This window comes from Leopardus geoffroyi, chromosome D1, assembly GCF_018350155.1.
Source record: "Leopardus geoffroyi isolate Oge1 chromosome D1, O.geoffroyi_Oge1_pat1.0, whole genome shotgun sequence".
Lineage (NCBI taxonomy): Eukaryota > Metazoa > Chordata > Mammalia > Carnivora > Felidae > Leopardus > Leopardus geoffroyi.
Genome location: NC_059329.1, coordinates 59,043,729 through 59,059,201, shown reverse-complemented (window position 1 = coordinate 59,059,201; position 15,473 = coordinate 59,043,729). Strand labels below are relative to the sequence as shown.

General features: G+C 49.1%; 1 protein-coding gene across 7 annotated transcripts in view; it reads right to left on the bottom strand.

Moving 5' to 3' along the window:
• The window catches only part of ARAP1 (ArfGAP with RhoGAP domain, ankyrin repeat and PH domain 1), a 67,264-nt gene that overhangs the window by 37,986 nt on the left and 13,805 nt on the right, over positions 1-15,473 (bottom strand). For 6 of the 7 annotated variants that reach the window (XM_045484122.1, XM_045484128.1, XM_045484125.1 and 3 more), the window contains exons 2-3: positions 11,330-11,412; positions 3,518-4,069 (exon numbers count right to left, since the gene is read on the bottom strand). In XM_045484122.1, the coding sequence (XP_045340078.1) occupies positions 3,518-4,026 (509 nt within the window). In that variant the 5' untranslated portion in view covers positions 4,027-4,069; positions 11,330-11,412. The remainder of the gene's footprint in view (positions 1-3,517; positions 4,070-11,329; positions 11,413-15,473) is intronic. The other variant, XM_045484124.1, reaches the window with a different exon arrangement.

Genomic DNA, 15,473 nt, shown 5'->3' with positions numbered 1-15,473 from the left:
ATTGGCTTCCACTCTGCTGGGCCATGTGACTCTGGGCGTTTCTCATCATCTCCGGACTCATCGGCAAGTTCCCTATTACAAGCTTAAACAATGGTGGGGGTGCGGACCCTGTGAGGGGTGAAATGGGGTCCTCCCAGGCCAGGCAGAATGGTGAGCCTGGTTCTGAGAATCCTGACCCAGTTGGGTCGGCTCATTTTCTGCCTGCCTCCTCGAAGGCCTCTGCCTTTCTAAGATGTCCGGGCATGACATAGGTTGCATAGTAGGAAGGGATTTGGGGTGTGAGCACGGGGCCCTTTAACCCTATGGTCTACTGTCCGGTGTGTGCTGAGGGCACTCTTTGGGTGCTGGGTCAGCATGGGTAGCACACGTGCTCAGCACTGGGCAGTGCAGAAACGCATACAGTCGTCATCGATTCACGCACACAACAAATACTTTTGGAGTGTCTGTTAGGCACCTGGCACTGTCCCAGGTGTTAGGGATTCAGCACTAAACAAAATCAACAAGAATCTTGGCCCTAACAGAGCTGACCCTAGTGGGCTTTGCAGCATGTGTACACACATTGGCTCACCCCTGGCGCTACGCAAAGAACACACAGCACGTGCACTCACAAATGAACTCATGCTGTTGGCGTCCCCACTGTGCCAGCACACACGGGCACAGGTACGTGTGCACACGGGCCTGGATGAACTCACACACACACCACCGCAAATAACCACGGAAATCATATAAATGCCCACTCACGTGTACACCTTAGGATCACAAATGGCCTCCCTTAAAACGTGTGCAGACACGTAAATACACAGACACGTGACTACCTTGACAGCTTGCACAAACATGCACACCTATCGGTGCACGCATACCAACTGGCTAGGCATGCCCTCACGTGGAGTCACTATCTCAAGAGGACACACATGCACACACAGCAGATAGTTCCCAAATTCCACTGGGGAGGCCGGTGATGGCCTGGAGCCAGGCAGAAATGCTCACTCAGTCACCACGTGAATCGGTGTAAAAGGTCTTAAGATTCAGAGAGTGAGAACCCCGTTACTAAAGGGTGTAAGCAAGGACCCAAAGGCCATATCAGGAAGAAGGGACTCCTGCAAAGGGGGCAGGAGCAGGCCAGGTTGAGGAGCCTTCCAATGTGCACCGTGGAGCCCAGGGTCCATAGGGAGGGGCTGTGAGGGATAGCCAATCAGGCTGCATCCTGGTCTCCTCCCTGCCCAGCCTTCACCTGTTACACATACATGAAGTTCCATCTGCAGTGAGTTTTTCTACCACTTGGCTTTAAAGATTTTGTACACCCTGGAAGTCAGAGTGCTAGGACCTGCAGATGTTGACTGACTGTTCCAAATGTCAAAGACCCCAGGACAAGGAAGCCAGGCTTGGCAGCTCACCTCCCATCACACTCTACTTTAAGAAAGAGCCCCCTGTACTGATGGCTCAGAGCCTGGAGCCTGCTTCAGATTCTGTGTCTCCCTCTCTCTCTGCCCCTCCCCTGCTCACACTCTGTCTGTCTCTATAAAAAAAACCAAATAAACATTAAAAGAAAAAAACAAAAACAAAAACAAGGGGCCAGATTCCTGAGCATGGCAGCCTGGCCTCCCCGGTAGGTTGGCTAAGTGACTAAGTTCAGACTAAGGCTCTGAGGGTGGAGGCTGGTACCCTGGGGCATAGACAGGACGCTTGCTCTATCCTGCCAAGTCTCCTGAATGCAGATGTTAGTACCAGGAGGACTATGGAGGCCAAGGAGGGCACCTGATGGAGAAACAGGCCCAGAGGGGCAGCTGCTAATCAGTCACACAGCTAGCTAGGCCTGCCCCTAGGTGTTCTGACTCCGAAACAGGAATCCAGGCCTCCACTCCCTCAATGAGGGGTTTGCCTCCTCAGACCTTGAGAATTCCCAATGGACAGGGCTCTGTCTTCTGTCCTTGTTCACCTTCTCCCACCCCCAGAGACAGATGGACAAACAGAAATAGACACACACACATATTCTCTCTCCCCCCTACCACTCCCCATCCTGTTGATGGAATTAAAAGAAATAGAAACGGCTCACGCATGCATCAGAATGGCCACCAGAGGGCACAATAGTGCCAGGAAACCCCAATCTAAACAGTGAGCCAGGCTCCTAGGGGACCCGAGTATGGTCCCCAGTTGTGTGAATTCAGGAAAGGCACAAACCCTTTTTGTGCTTCCACCAATCAAACCTCAAAACACCACGACCATGGCTGGGCCTTCAAGGCCCCCTTACTTAATTCCCCTCTCTGTGCGGTGAAAACTTTCCAGACTCTCCCCACAGGGGCTCCCTGAGCATGCACTTGGCATGGATCCAGCTAGTGCTTCTCTCCCTTCTCTGAGCCTCAGTTTCTCTGCTTGAAAACAAGACAAAAATCCCCCAGAAGGCTTGAGCAACAAGATCATGGAAATGAGGCAGCTAGCACAGTGCCCAACATAGGGACCAAGAGACCTCTCTCTGCACATCCCTTTCTCCTCCAAGAAGTGTTCCCAGATTAGGCTGACTTGGTCCAAGTACTGCAGTAATCTCCATTACACCCCCCAAAGATATATCCAGCACTAGCTGGGGATCCTCCCTCCCAGCTGGGCACCCCAGCAAATGGCAGGGAGGGCATCTGAGAAGGAGGTTAAAATGGAACATCCATAGAAGTGGGAGGAAACTCAAGGAAACGAGGAGTACCAGGAACCAGGAGACGGGGAAAAATTCTGAGGAGGGAGGGCCAATAGGTTGTGGCCTGAGAAGCATCCCCAGGATGTGGGGGCATGTGGCAGGAGCAGTGTGGAGCGGGAGACAGGAGCACAGCACCAGGCCCTGGCCAGTTCTGCTCCCCCAACAGCAGCTCATCATCCTAGACTGTGTCCTCCACATGCTACCTCCTGACTCGGAAGGTACTCCCACCTCCCAGGGCCTCATACTCCCCAAGCCCTAAACTGAACCTGAGACTTCTTCCCTGGGTACACTTTGTCCCTGGATCCCCAGATCAGGGATGGCACCACTATCCACCCAAGATGGAAACCTGCATGCCATGTGGCTCCCCATGCCTTCTCTGCTAATGTCTAGGCCGTTCCCAAGCCCCGTCCATTCCAGGGCCAATTTCTCATTCCATCTGCCTACTTCTCTCTCCACCCTGTTAGCACAGCCCAAGTGGGGGCCTCTCCTGGGGGCCTGAGCCCTCTCAACGGTCACCCAGCCTCCTCCTCCACCAGTCATCCATCCGATCCAGCTTTCATCCGATCACTCCGCTTGAAACCTTTCTGGCTTCCCGCCGGCCTTCACAGAATCTCCCACCAATGCCATCCACAGCCTCACCCACACTCACCCAACAGTTTAGTCCCAGTCTGCTCAGAGTGCCCCAGGATAGTGCTTCCCCCCTCTGAGCTTTATACATGCTGTTCCCTCCACCGAGGTGCCTTTCTTACCCTACTGCCAAAGGCCACAAACTCCCTCTCCACTTTCCGGGATCCTCCACCCATGTTCCTCCCACCAGGGATGGCATCTACGCACCTCACCAGCTGGCGGGGGGTCCCAGTGCGGGGGGGCACAGGCGGAACGTTGAACTCTGCCAGATGCCGCTTGGCAGGCAGCGGGGGCAGCACAGGGTCTGGGGCTGCTGCGGATGGGGCGGAGAAGCAGGCAGGTGGAAGGCAACTCCTCCGGGGTGGGATGGGTGGGGCGGCGGGTAGCCCCTCGTCCTCTCCGGCCGTGGGCAGTGGCTCCGGTGGAGCGGCAGGCACAGGCGGTGAGCGGAAGACATGACGCTTCATGGGCACGGGCCGGGGGGTAGGGCGGGGTGCAGGGCTTGGGGGCGTGTGGGCACGGAGCAGGCCAGCCAGGATGCGGCGGCGGTGACCAGGGAGTAGCATGCCCATGTCCACCAGGCGGGCGTCACTGAGGCCTTGGCACTCGGTGGCCCACACCAGTCCATGCTGCTCAAAGAGCCCAGTGTACTGCTCCAGGTGGAGTGCCCGCAACCACTCAGCCACGGACAGTGCTGCATCCCCGGCCTCTGCCATGGTTCCTGCCAGCAGAGGCCAGCCAGCAGGGCCCTGTCCGGACCTGGAAGAGACAGATGGGCACAAGTAAGAGACAAGGCTGCCCAGCCACAGCTCCCCGATTAGCAACCCTCTGTGGCTCTCCCACGCCATGGGGTTGGGCACTGTCCTTGAGCTGTCTCCCTCGTGCCCCATGTGCCAGGCAAGGCCAGGTACTGCCAGGTCCCTGAACACATAGGCTTTTCTCTCTGTCTGAAACCTGCCACCCGCACCCCCGTGGCCTCCTAGCGGCCAGCTCACATCTCTTCCAGGAAGCCCTCCAGGAACCAGAGTTGGTAGCACCCCTGAGCCCCATCCACAGCCTGGGCCACTGCCGCAAGGCTAGCCAATGGCTGCGTCTAGCACACACACCCGCCACTGCCCTCTGCAGGACCCAGGCAAGGGCCCAGTTCCTTCTGAGGTACCAGTCCCCAGCTGAAGGCCAGGCCCAGGGGCTTAGCAAGTATGGGTGGGATTGAGTGATACCACCGCTGGTCTAGGGACTGAACTTCACCCCACCTACATGTCCCTGGAAGAAGCAGAACGCTCCAGGGGGTAAGTCACACCAGCACCACATAGCTGGGGTCCTGGCCCTGTGAATGTGTTACCCTTCCCACTACCAAGGGGGTTAATGTATAGGAAAGAACCATCCATTCATTTGTTCATTTGAGATAGCCTCACACAAGGCAATAGGGACTCGGGTCCCATCCCTGCACTCAAGAGCTCCTGGCCTGGCAAGAGTCAAGAGATAGATGATACAGAGAGAAGACTGACAAATCAAAAGAGAAAAGTCATCAGATCATCTCCACAGATACTAAAGAAGCATATGATAAAAGCCAACATCCAGTGTACTTACTAAAACAGAAACAGACTGATACTCCCTTAAACTAAAAAATCAGCCCCTTGCTTAATGGGAAAACAATGGCAAAATTTCCATTAAAGTCAGGAATGAAACAAGGATATCCATTTCATGATGATGAGGAGGAGGAGAAGGAGGAGAAGGATTTATTTTTTTATTTAAAAATTTTTTTTAATGTTTATTTACTTTTGAGCGGGGGGAGGGACAGAGAGAGAGAGGGAGACACAGAATCCAAAGCAGGCTCCAGGCTCTGAGCTGTCAGCACAGAGCCCGATGAGGGGCTTGAACTCACAAACTGCGAGATCATGACCTAAGCTGAAGTCAAACGCTTAACCACTAAGCCACCCAGGCACCCCTATTTTTTAATTTTTTTTTATTTTATTTTAGAGAAAGACAGCACATGAGCCAGGGAGAGGGGTAGAGGGAGAAAGAGAATCTCAGGCAGGCTCCACGCTCAATGTGGAGCCCGATGTGGGGCTCCCTGACCCATGAGATCGTGACCCTGGGATCATGACCTGAGCCAAAATCAAGAGTCAGATGCTCAACTGACTGAGCCACCCAGGTGCTCAATGATTATTCATCATCATCATCATCATTGTTATTATTCACATTGTTGTGAAAGTTCTAGGCAACAAAAATAAACAAGAAGTATAAAAATTGGGCAGGAAGAGACTATCTATTGATTACCAATTATATAAATTTTTAGTTGGAAAATCCATGAAGGTTAACTAAGAAACTATTACAAGCAATAAAAGAATTAGTAAGTGAGCTGGATTCAAAACTAATATAACAGAATTAATATTTATAGGCCATAACCAGCTAGAAACCAGGATGAAAAGCCTCATTTATGATAGCATCACAGAACTTAAGTCACAGGAAGAAACGTAATAAGAAATGTGTGGGATCTGTAGAAAGAGTCAAAAAGAAGAGACCTGGACAAATGGAAAGACACAGTATGCTGCCAAGCAGAAGGCATCATAAAGATATTAATTCTCTCTCAGTTAATTTAGAAATATGCACAATCCTATTAAATATACACACAACCTATGTAGTGGGGCGGGGGGGTGGGGGGTGGGGAGGGAAGGGGAGCCAGACAAGTGGATTTGAAAATTCATGTAGAAAAGCAAACAAGCAGGAAGAGCCAGGAAATTTCCGGAGGCAGGGGGTGGAGGGTAAAAAAGGGTAGAGAGTGAGAACCAGCTTCACCACATATTAAAACATATAAAGACATAGTAACATAGTAATTAAAACAGTACATGTTACCAGCATGTGAACATACAGATGAATTAAACAGAACAAAAAGTTCCGAGGTGCTTGGGTGGCTCAGTTGGTTAAGCGTCTGACTATTGATTTTGGCTCAGGTCATGATCTCATGGTTCATGGGATTGAGCCCCATGTCTGTCTCTGTGCTGACAGTGCAGAGCCTGCTTGGGATTCTCTCTCTCCCTCTCTCCCTCTGCCCTTCTCCTGCACAAGCTCTTTCTCTAAATAAATAAAAGAGAGAGAGAGAGAGAGAGAGAGAGAGAGAGAGAGAGAGAGAGAGAGAGAGAAAGCTTAAAAATAGACCCAAATGCATATAATAACTTAGTGTACAATAAAAGTAACATCTCAAATTAGTACTGAAAAGATGGATTATTAAGTTGTTGGGACAGTTGTGGAACAATCTAGAAACAAAGACCCCTATCTCACACCTTACAACAGGATAAATTTAGATCAAATATTTCGTTGTAAAAAATAAAACTATGAAAGGATTTAAAATATCATCTCAGAGACGCAAAAGCCTTTTAGAAATGATACAAACCCGGAAAGATAAAAGAGTAAAATACTGAAGTATATAAAAATCAAACATTCCCACAAATTAAAACGCACCAGAAACAGGGCCACTGGGGTGGCTCAATCAGTTAAGTGTCTGACTTCAGCTCAGATCATGATCTTGGGGTTCAGAAGTTCAAGCCCTGCATTGGACTCTGTGCTGACAGCTCAGAGTATGGAGCCCACTTCGATTCTCTGTCTCCCTCTCTCTCTGCCTCTCCGCTGCTTGTGCTTGATCTTTCTCTCTCTTGCTCACTCTCTCTCTCAAAACTAAATAAACATTTAAAAAAGTTTTTTTTTTTAATGCACTAGAAACAAAGCCAAAAGATAAATGACAACTCAGGGTACATCTGCCTCTCATATCCCAAACACAGGACTAATTTTCCTAAAAACTGAAAAGCACCTAGAAATAAGAAACAGGTCCAACTTGATTTTCAGCTTAGGTCATGCATGGTCCCATGGTTCATGAGTTCTAGCCTCAAGTCAGGCTCTGTGCTGACAGTATGGATGGAGCCTGACTGGGATTCTCTCTCTCTCTGCCTCTCCTCTCAAAAATAAGTAGATAAACATTTTTTAAAAGCTGGCCAATGACCTAACAGAAAAAAGGGCAAAAAATGTGAAGAGAGAAATTCACAGAAAGGAAAATATAAGTGGTTCCCAAACATATGAAAAGGAACTTAACCTCCCCACACGACGTGGTGACAGGGTGAGGCATTCTCCTGCCTGGCTGGTGGGAGTGCCTCTGAGAAGGGCAATTAATGCCACAATAGCTATGAAAACCCCAAGTCCTTCTGTTCTTTGTTCCAGCCACCCCTAGACACTTATCCTGTAGTCTTCCTAGGTGACTGGCAACAGTGACGTGTATAATAACAAAAGGTTGGAAATAACCAAAATACCCATTAATCAGGGAATGGTTAACTAAATTATAGGATGGTCATATAGCAGAACACTGAGCAACCTCAATTAACAAAATGAGGAAACTCAGTACATACATGTTGATATGGGATGACCTCCCAGGTATGTTGTTAAGCGACTAAAGAAAGGTGCAGAACCCTCTCAAAAATAAATAAACATTAAAAAAAATTTTTTTTAAAAGGAGGGGGCATCTGGGTGGCTCAGTCGGTAAGTGTCCGAGTTCAGTTCAGGTCATGATCTTGCGGTTCATGAGTTTGAGCCCTGCATCGGGCTCTGTGCTGACAGCTCAGAGCCTGGAGCCTGCTTCAGATTCTGTGTCTCCCTCTCTCTCTGCTCCTCCCCCACTCACACTCTGGTCTCTCTCTCAAAAATAAATAAACATTAAAAAAAAAAAAAGGTGCAGAACAGTATATAGAACATTCTGCCTTTATGTAGAAAAAAACAAACCAGAGAGGATAGATTAATACATGGTGTTGGTAAATGCATAAACTATTTCTGAAAAGATACATCAGAGACAAGGTGACGTTGCCTCTAAGGAGGAAAACTGAGGGCTGAGGGGATGGAAGGGAGCAGACACAGAGCCAGACTTCAAGGGGTCGGATGCTGTCACATGTTCAATTCCATCTTTAAGAAAATATCTGAGGGGCGCCTGGGTGGCTCAGTCGGTTAAGCAGCCAACTTTGGCTCAGGTCATGATCTCACGGTCCGTGAGTTCGAGCCCCACGTCGGGCTCTGTGCTGACAGCTCAGAGCCTGGAGCCTGTTTCAGATTCTGTGTCTCCCTCTCTCTGACCCTCCCCCGTTCATGCTCTGTCTCTCTCTGTCTCAAAAATAATAAACGTTAAAAAATTAAAAAAAAAAAGAAATGTTTAAAAAAAAAAAAAGAAAATATCTGAGGGAAACAATCAGCAAAACTAAAAGGCAACCAACGGAATGGGAGAAGATATTTGCAAGTAACATCAGATAAAGGGTTAGTATCCAAAATCTATAAAGAACTTATCAAACACCCAAAAAACAATCCAGTGAAGAAATAGGCAAAAGACATGAATAGACACTTCTCCAAAGAAGACATCCAGATGGCCAACCGACACATAAAAAATGCTCAACATCACTCATCATCAGGGAAATACAAATCAAAATCACAATAAGATACCACCTCACACCTGTCAGAATGGCTAACATTAACAACTCAGGCAACAACAGATGTTGTTGAGGATGCAGAGACAAAGGATCTCTTTTGCACTGTTGGTGGGAATGCAAACTAGTGCAGCCACTCTGGAAAAAAGGATGGAGATTCCTCAAAAAATTGAAAATAGAACTACCCTATGACCCAGCAGTTGCACTAGTAGGTATTTATCCAAGGGATACAGGTGTGCTGTTTCAAAGGGGCATATGCACCCCAATGTTTATAGCAGCACTATCAACAATAGCCAAAGTATGGAAAGAGCCCAAATGTCCATCGATGAACAGATGAACATAAGAGAAGGGGATCAAAACTAATAAAAAACAGGGAAGGGGACAAAACATAAGAGACTCTTAAATATGGAGAACAAACAGAGGGTTGCTGGAGGTGTTGTGGGTGGGGGGATGGGCTAAATGGGTAGGTGGCATTAAGGAATCTACTCCTGAAATCATTGTTGGCAATATATGCAACTAACCTGGATGTAAATTTAAAAATTAACTAATTAATTAATTTAAAAAATAAGAAAGAGTATCAGGTGGGAGCCTGGGTGGCTTAGTCAGTTAAGTCTTCGACTTCAGCTCAGGTCATAATCTCACAGTTCATGAGTTCGAGCCTCACATTGGGCTCTGTGCTGACAGCTCGGAGCCTGGAGCCTGGAGCCTGCTTCAGATTCTGTGTCTCCCTCTCTCTGCCCCGCCCCCACCTCGCAGAAATAAATAAACATTAAAAAAAATTTATTTTTAAAAGAAAAAGAATATCAGGGGCACCCAGGTGGCTCAGTCAGTTAAGGCTCTTGGTTTAGGCTTGGGTCACGATCGCACAATTTGTAAGATCAAGCCCTGCGTTGTCAGGCTCTATGCTGATAGCAAAGAAGCTGCTTGGGATTCTCTCACTCCCTTTCCCTCTGCTGCTCCCCTGATCGTGTGCTCTCTTTCTCTCTCTCAAAATAAATAAACTTAAAAAAAAAAGAGTATCAGAATATCTTACTTATCATTTTACAATATACACAAATATCAAATCATTATGTTGTACATCTGAAAACTAAACAATGTTGTACGTAAATCATATCTCAGTTTTTTAAAAAATTTAATTGGAATATCTTACTTTTGTAAAAATTTCCCAAACCACATGATCACATGCACACACTGCCTGGGCCCCTCCTGGGCCTCAGAAGGAGCCTGAAGCTCAGGCTCCATCAGTTTCCCTGGGAACCCACCCCTGGTGGGAGGAAGTATTTTCATTCTACATCTTTATCTATTACCTATGTTTTGAACTATGTGAGTTCTTTTTTTTTTTTAAGTTTATTTATTTATTTTGAGAGAGAGAGAGAGAGCGAGCGAGCAGGGGAGGGGCAGAGAGAAAGAGGCAGAGAGAGAATCCCACACTGTTAGCACAGAGCCCAATGTGGGGCTTGAACTCACGAACTGTGAGATCACAACCTGAGCCGAAACCAAGAGTCGGACACTTAATTAACTGACTGAGTCACCCAGGTGCCCTTGAACTATGTGAGTTCTTTAAAAAGGCTGCTGAGGGACCCAAAGGAAGACACAAACAAACAAATACATTTGATGTTCTTGGATAAACCAGCTCTCAACATTATGAAGACATTATGAAGACATTGGTTCTTCCTGGGTTAAGCTATAGCCAGTACAAAACACAATCCCCACCCCCCCACCAAATTACCAATAGGCAAATTCTAAAGTTCATATAAAATGATATTAAGGATTTGTTGTCAGGTGGAAAAATTAGATGCAGAACAGTGTTTTATTATGTAAACATCTGGGTTAAATAAAAAAATGTACAAATATGTATGTATGTATATACGTATACATATATGCACACGCGCGCGCGCGCGCACACACACACACACACACACACACACACACACACACACACAGAATACCTCTGGATGGGTATACAAGAAACAACCTGCCTTTGGGGAGGAGAATTGGCAGCTGGGAGGATAAGAGAGGGAAGGTTACCTTTCACTATATTGTTCTGTATCTTAAACTTTTGTACTGCTTTCTAAAAACTAAATACAATTTAAATTTTTTTTTTCAACGTTTTTTTTATTTATTTTTGGGACAGAGAGAGACACAGCATGAACGGGGGAGGGGCAGAGAGAGAGGGAGACACAGAATCAGAAACAGGCTCCAGGCTCTGAGCCATCAGCCCAGAGCCCGACGCGGGGCTCGAACTCACGGACCGCGAGATCGTGACCTGGCTGAAGTCGGACGCTCAACCGACTGCGCCACCCAGGCGCCCCAAAACTAAATACAATTTAAAAGACAATGTGATACACATCCCCCACCCAACCCACTGGTCCCTGTCCTATCCCACCCCTGCAAAGCCCTCCTGGGAAGCTCTTTAGCCTCACCCTCTTTCTGCTCCTCCACCTACTCGCAAAATGAAAACTGGGACCTCAGGTCTGGCCTCCATGAAGCCTCCCCCACCTCAAAGTTGGGGCTTAGCCGGCCACACCCAGCCCAGCTCCCCACTTCCCGCCTCCAGACTCACCCACTGGGCTGCCCAGGACACCAGGGATCCTCCCAGAGGCAGCAGCTACTCTGAATGGCTCCTCATCTTGATCAAAGGGGAACCTGCAAGGACAGGGGTGGAGCCACTTTGAGCAGTGGGATGCCAGGAGGAGGAGGAGGAAGGAAAGGAGGAGGAAAGAAGGAAGAAGGAGAAAGGGGAAGGGGAAAGAGTGAGAAGGAAACACAAGATGGAGAAGAGGATAGAGGAAGAAGGAAGAGTTCAGGAAGCCTAATGGAAACCGGGTGGGGCAGTAGAGGTTAGACCAGAGAAAGGCCTTCCTGTAGGAGTGAGAGGCAGACAGGCTCGCCCAGAGGTAACAGCCACACAGGTGGCTAAGAGGAGTGAGGACTTCCCATTGTCCAGGCTTCCCCAGAACCAGTGGCAGGGATGTGTCAAGGCTGGCTGTGGTGGGAATTGTTGGGCCAGGATTGCCCCCAGGGAGGACTGGAAGGGGGGTAGATGCAGTTCCCACCAGAAGGCAGAGCCTGTCAGTTGAGAGGTGGGGGACACTGAGAAGACCCGGGGAACAGGACCCTTTCCACTAAGTCTGATAGCCATGGGGTGGGGTGCGGGTAGAGGGGGCCAACTGAGGCATGAGACCTCAGAGACCCTGCTCTTAAACACCCCAAATGAGGGTGTTTCCAGGTGGGAGGGGAAAGAACTGGCCATCCCTGAGGGCAGGCTGCCAGCAAGCTCAGACGATTTGGGCTCTGTTGGGGGTTGGGAGAGGGGAGATGGGCTCTTTTGGGGCACAGCTTGTTTCCTGCCACTAGGGCAGGGTCAACCGAAAACTGCTGGGCTCTGCATGATGGCTTTAGGGGGTACTTGTGAACATTTAACTTACTGGTTAGGTATTCTCTACAACAACTTCTTAGGATAGGGCTAAAATAGGTATAGGTTTTAAAAATATTTCATTTTAGTTTTTAAATTTCTTTCTTTTGAGAGGGAGAGAAAAAGCACGAGCAGGGGAGGGGCAGAGACAAGGGGAGAGGGAGAGAGAATATCCCCAGCAGGCTCCTTGCTGTCAGCGCAGGGCCACCCAGCTCGGGGATTAGGGGATTGAGGATCAGTCCCAAGAACAATGAGATCATGACTTGAGCCAAAATCAAGAGCCAGATGCTTAACTGACAGAGCCACGCCGGTGCCCCTAAAAGTATTTTAAAAATAAATCTTAGGCAATTAGTACTTCAAAGGAAGTGGCAAAGAAAGGCAGTGCTACTCAAGTGACAATTTTTTTAAAAACAATAGGAGTGGGGCGCCTGGGTGGCGCAGTCGGTTAAGCGTCTGACTTCAGCCAGGTCACGATCTCGCGGTCCGTGAGTTCGAGCCCCGCGTCGGGCTCTGGGCTGATGGCTCAGAGCCTGGAGCCTGTTTCCGATTCTGTGTCTCCCTCTCTCTCTGCCCCTCCCCCGTTCATGCTCTGTCTCTCTCTGTCCCAAAAATAAATAAACGTTGAAAAAAAATTAAAAAAAACAAACAAACAAACAATAGGAGCGCCTGGGTGGCTCAGTTGGTCAAGCGGGCAGACTTCTACTTCGGCTCAGGTCATGATCTCAGGGTTTGTGAGTTAGAGCCCCATATCAGGCTCTGTGCTGACAGCTCGGAGCCTGGAGCCTGCTGCAGATTCTGTATCTCCCTCCCTCTCTGCCCCTCCCCTGCTTGTGCTCTCTCTTACTCTCAAAAATAAATAAATAAACATTTTAAAACATACTTAAAAAAAAACACAAATAAAATAAAAAATAACAGACAATATGAAAATTTTAAACTGCACTTGTGGCTTCCATTTCACTTCTCCTGGATACTCTAGACTCTTAACTACTCTGCTCACTGCCTCTCAAAAGTGATCATGAATACTAACTGAGCACCTGCTACGGCTTGGGCCCTGTTCTAACGGTTCAACATTGGATTGATGATGGCCCCAACCACCCTACTGAAATGACCAGGGCTGGGAAACAGGAAACCAGTTCCATCCCTGAGAAACGGTCAACCTCCTCCTGGGTCTCCCTCAAGTTCCCATTCTTGCAAGAAAGACTTCAGGCCAAGGTCAGACGCAGGGACCCACATTGATTCCCTTCTAGGATGGCCTCGTTCAAGGCTCTAGAAGCATGAACCTCAGACTTGGACTGGCTCTCCAGGAAGCTCAGGCCAGAGGGGGTCTGACACCAGCCAGCCAGGGAAAACAGCCCACAGGGCCCTCAGCAGGCTAAGGATCAGGGAAGGCTTCCTGAAGGAGACAGCTCTTGAAAAAGAAGCTTGGAGCAGTGCCCTTCTGAGCCATGTTGGAGCCCAAGGCAAAGAAGGAAACAGCAATACTGAACCTCTTTATTTAAAATTTTGGTATTTTGAGCCTGGGTGGCTCAGGCCGTTAAGCGTCCAACTTCAGCTCAGGTCATGATCTCACAGCTCATGGGTTCCAACCCCATGTTGAGCTCTGTGCTGACAGCTCAGAGCCTAGAGCCTGCTTCAAATCCTGTGTCTCCCTCTCTCTCTGCCTCTCCCCCACTCACTCTCTCTCTCTCAAAAATAAACATAATTTTTTTTATTTTGGTATTTTTTTGGGTTTTTTCATTAGTTTTGATTTTTTTTAAAAATATGGCTTAAAAATATTACCTTGATTACTGAACTTTTTCCCACCCCAGCCCCTTATATTTTGTGCCCAAGACAAGTGCTGCATTCACTGAACCCTGATCCTGGCCCTGGTTTGGGGGTATAAGCCCTGCAGCTGCTAGGACACCTCACTGAATCTCCACCCCCAGGAAAGCAGGGACCCGGCAGAGGGGAGTGTCATCCTGTTGTGACAGCATGGCCACAAGCTGGGGGATTCCCCTCCTCCCCCACCCCAAGGGCCCAGCTCAAGCTTCAACACCCCACCCTGCCCCCGCTTCTCCTGTCTCCCTCCAGCTCCCCTCTGCTATGCCAACCTCAGTCCCACCCCTGCTCAGATCTCACCCCTGCTCAAAGCCCCTTGTCATTCGACCTGCTCCAGCCCTGACATTTACAAATGAAGAAACAAACACCCACAGAGAGGAAGTGACTTGACATACCTCAAGCCCCAGCCAGGCTGGGCTGGCTCAGGATTCCCTCCGTGTCACTTTTTGCACCAGGCACCCGCTTAGCATATGGGATCCCCGAAAATGTCTGACAATGATGAGCAAATGACCCACATCCTCCCACCTTCAGGTACTGATTCCAGGTTGCCTTCTCCAGCAAGTCGTCCCTAACCACCCGCCTTGGGCTCCTAAACCTCTGAAGCTGAGCCATGCGGTAGAGCGCTGCTCCTGATCTGTCTCTAGTTGCTCCACTCGTGGGGATCCATCTCCACCCAACCCCCACTTGGCCTGGGGTATCCTGAGAGTCTGCACCGCTTCTTATCCTCCCTGCCCTCCACAGTAGCGCCCAGGGCCTGGCTGGCCCAGGGGCACTCCGTGTAGAGGTAAGAGTCATCTGGACTCTAATCCTTCCTAGCCAGTCCTTCAGGTCTGACCTGAGACCCTCTTTGCTGGAGGCAAAGCTTTCACCTTTCTGTCCTCGAATTACCACTTCACCTCCCACCATAGTTTAAGGCTTCTTGCCTCCTTCTCTGTCCCAGCCCAGCCGTGCCCACCAGGGCAGCAGGAAGGCAGCCCAAAGCCCTAGCCGAGGACAGGCACACTCCCACTTCCTCCATTTCCCAAATGCCTACCGTATGCCCAGCCCTTGGCCAGATTTCCACCCTTATCTCAGTCGTCCTCATCACAATCCCATAGCCTGAGATTTTTACCCCATTTCAGAGAAGCTGTGTGAGGTGGAAATTCGCCCAGGTCACTTGCTGGAACCAACAGAGCCTTCAGAGGATGTGACTGCCTCTGTCTGATAAAGTCAGAGAGGCTTCCCGAGGGCCCTCATGAGCTGGGCTTTGAAGAAGTAGGAGGTTGTGCTTCCAGCCAAAGGGAGTCGAGTGCGCAAGGCTCACAGGGATAAGAAAGGACGAGGCAGATGCAGAGACGGGTGATTTCAGTGGGGTGGGAATGGGGGATGTAGGAGGACAGTAGTAACACCCAGACAGGTTTGGGGACTCCCACAAGGGTGTGAGCCTCCTCTGCATTCTGATTTGCATGAGTGAGTCAGGCCTGAGTCTGGGCAG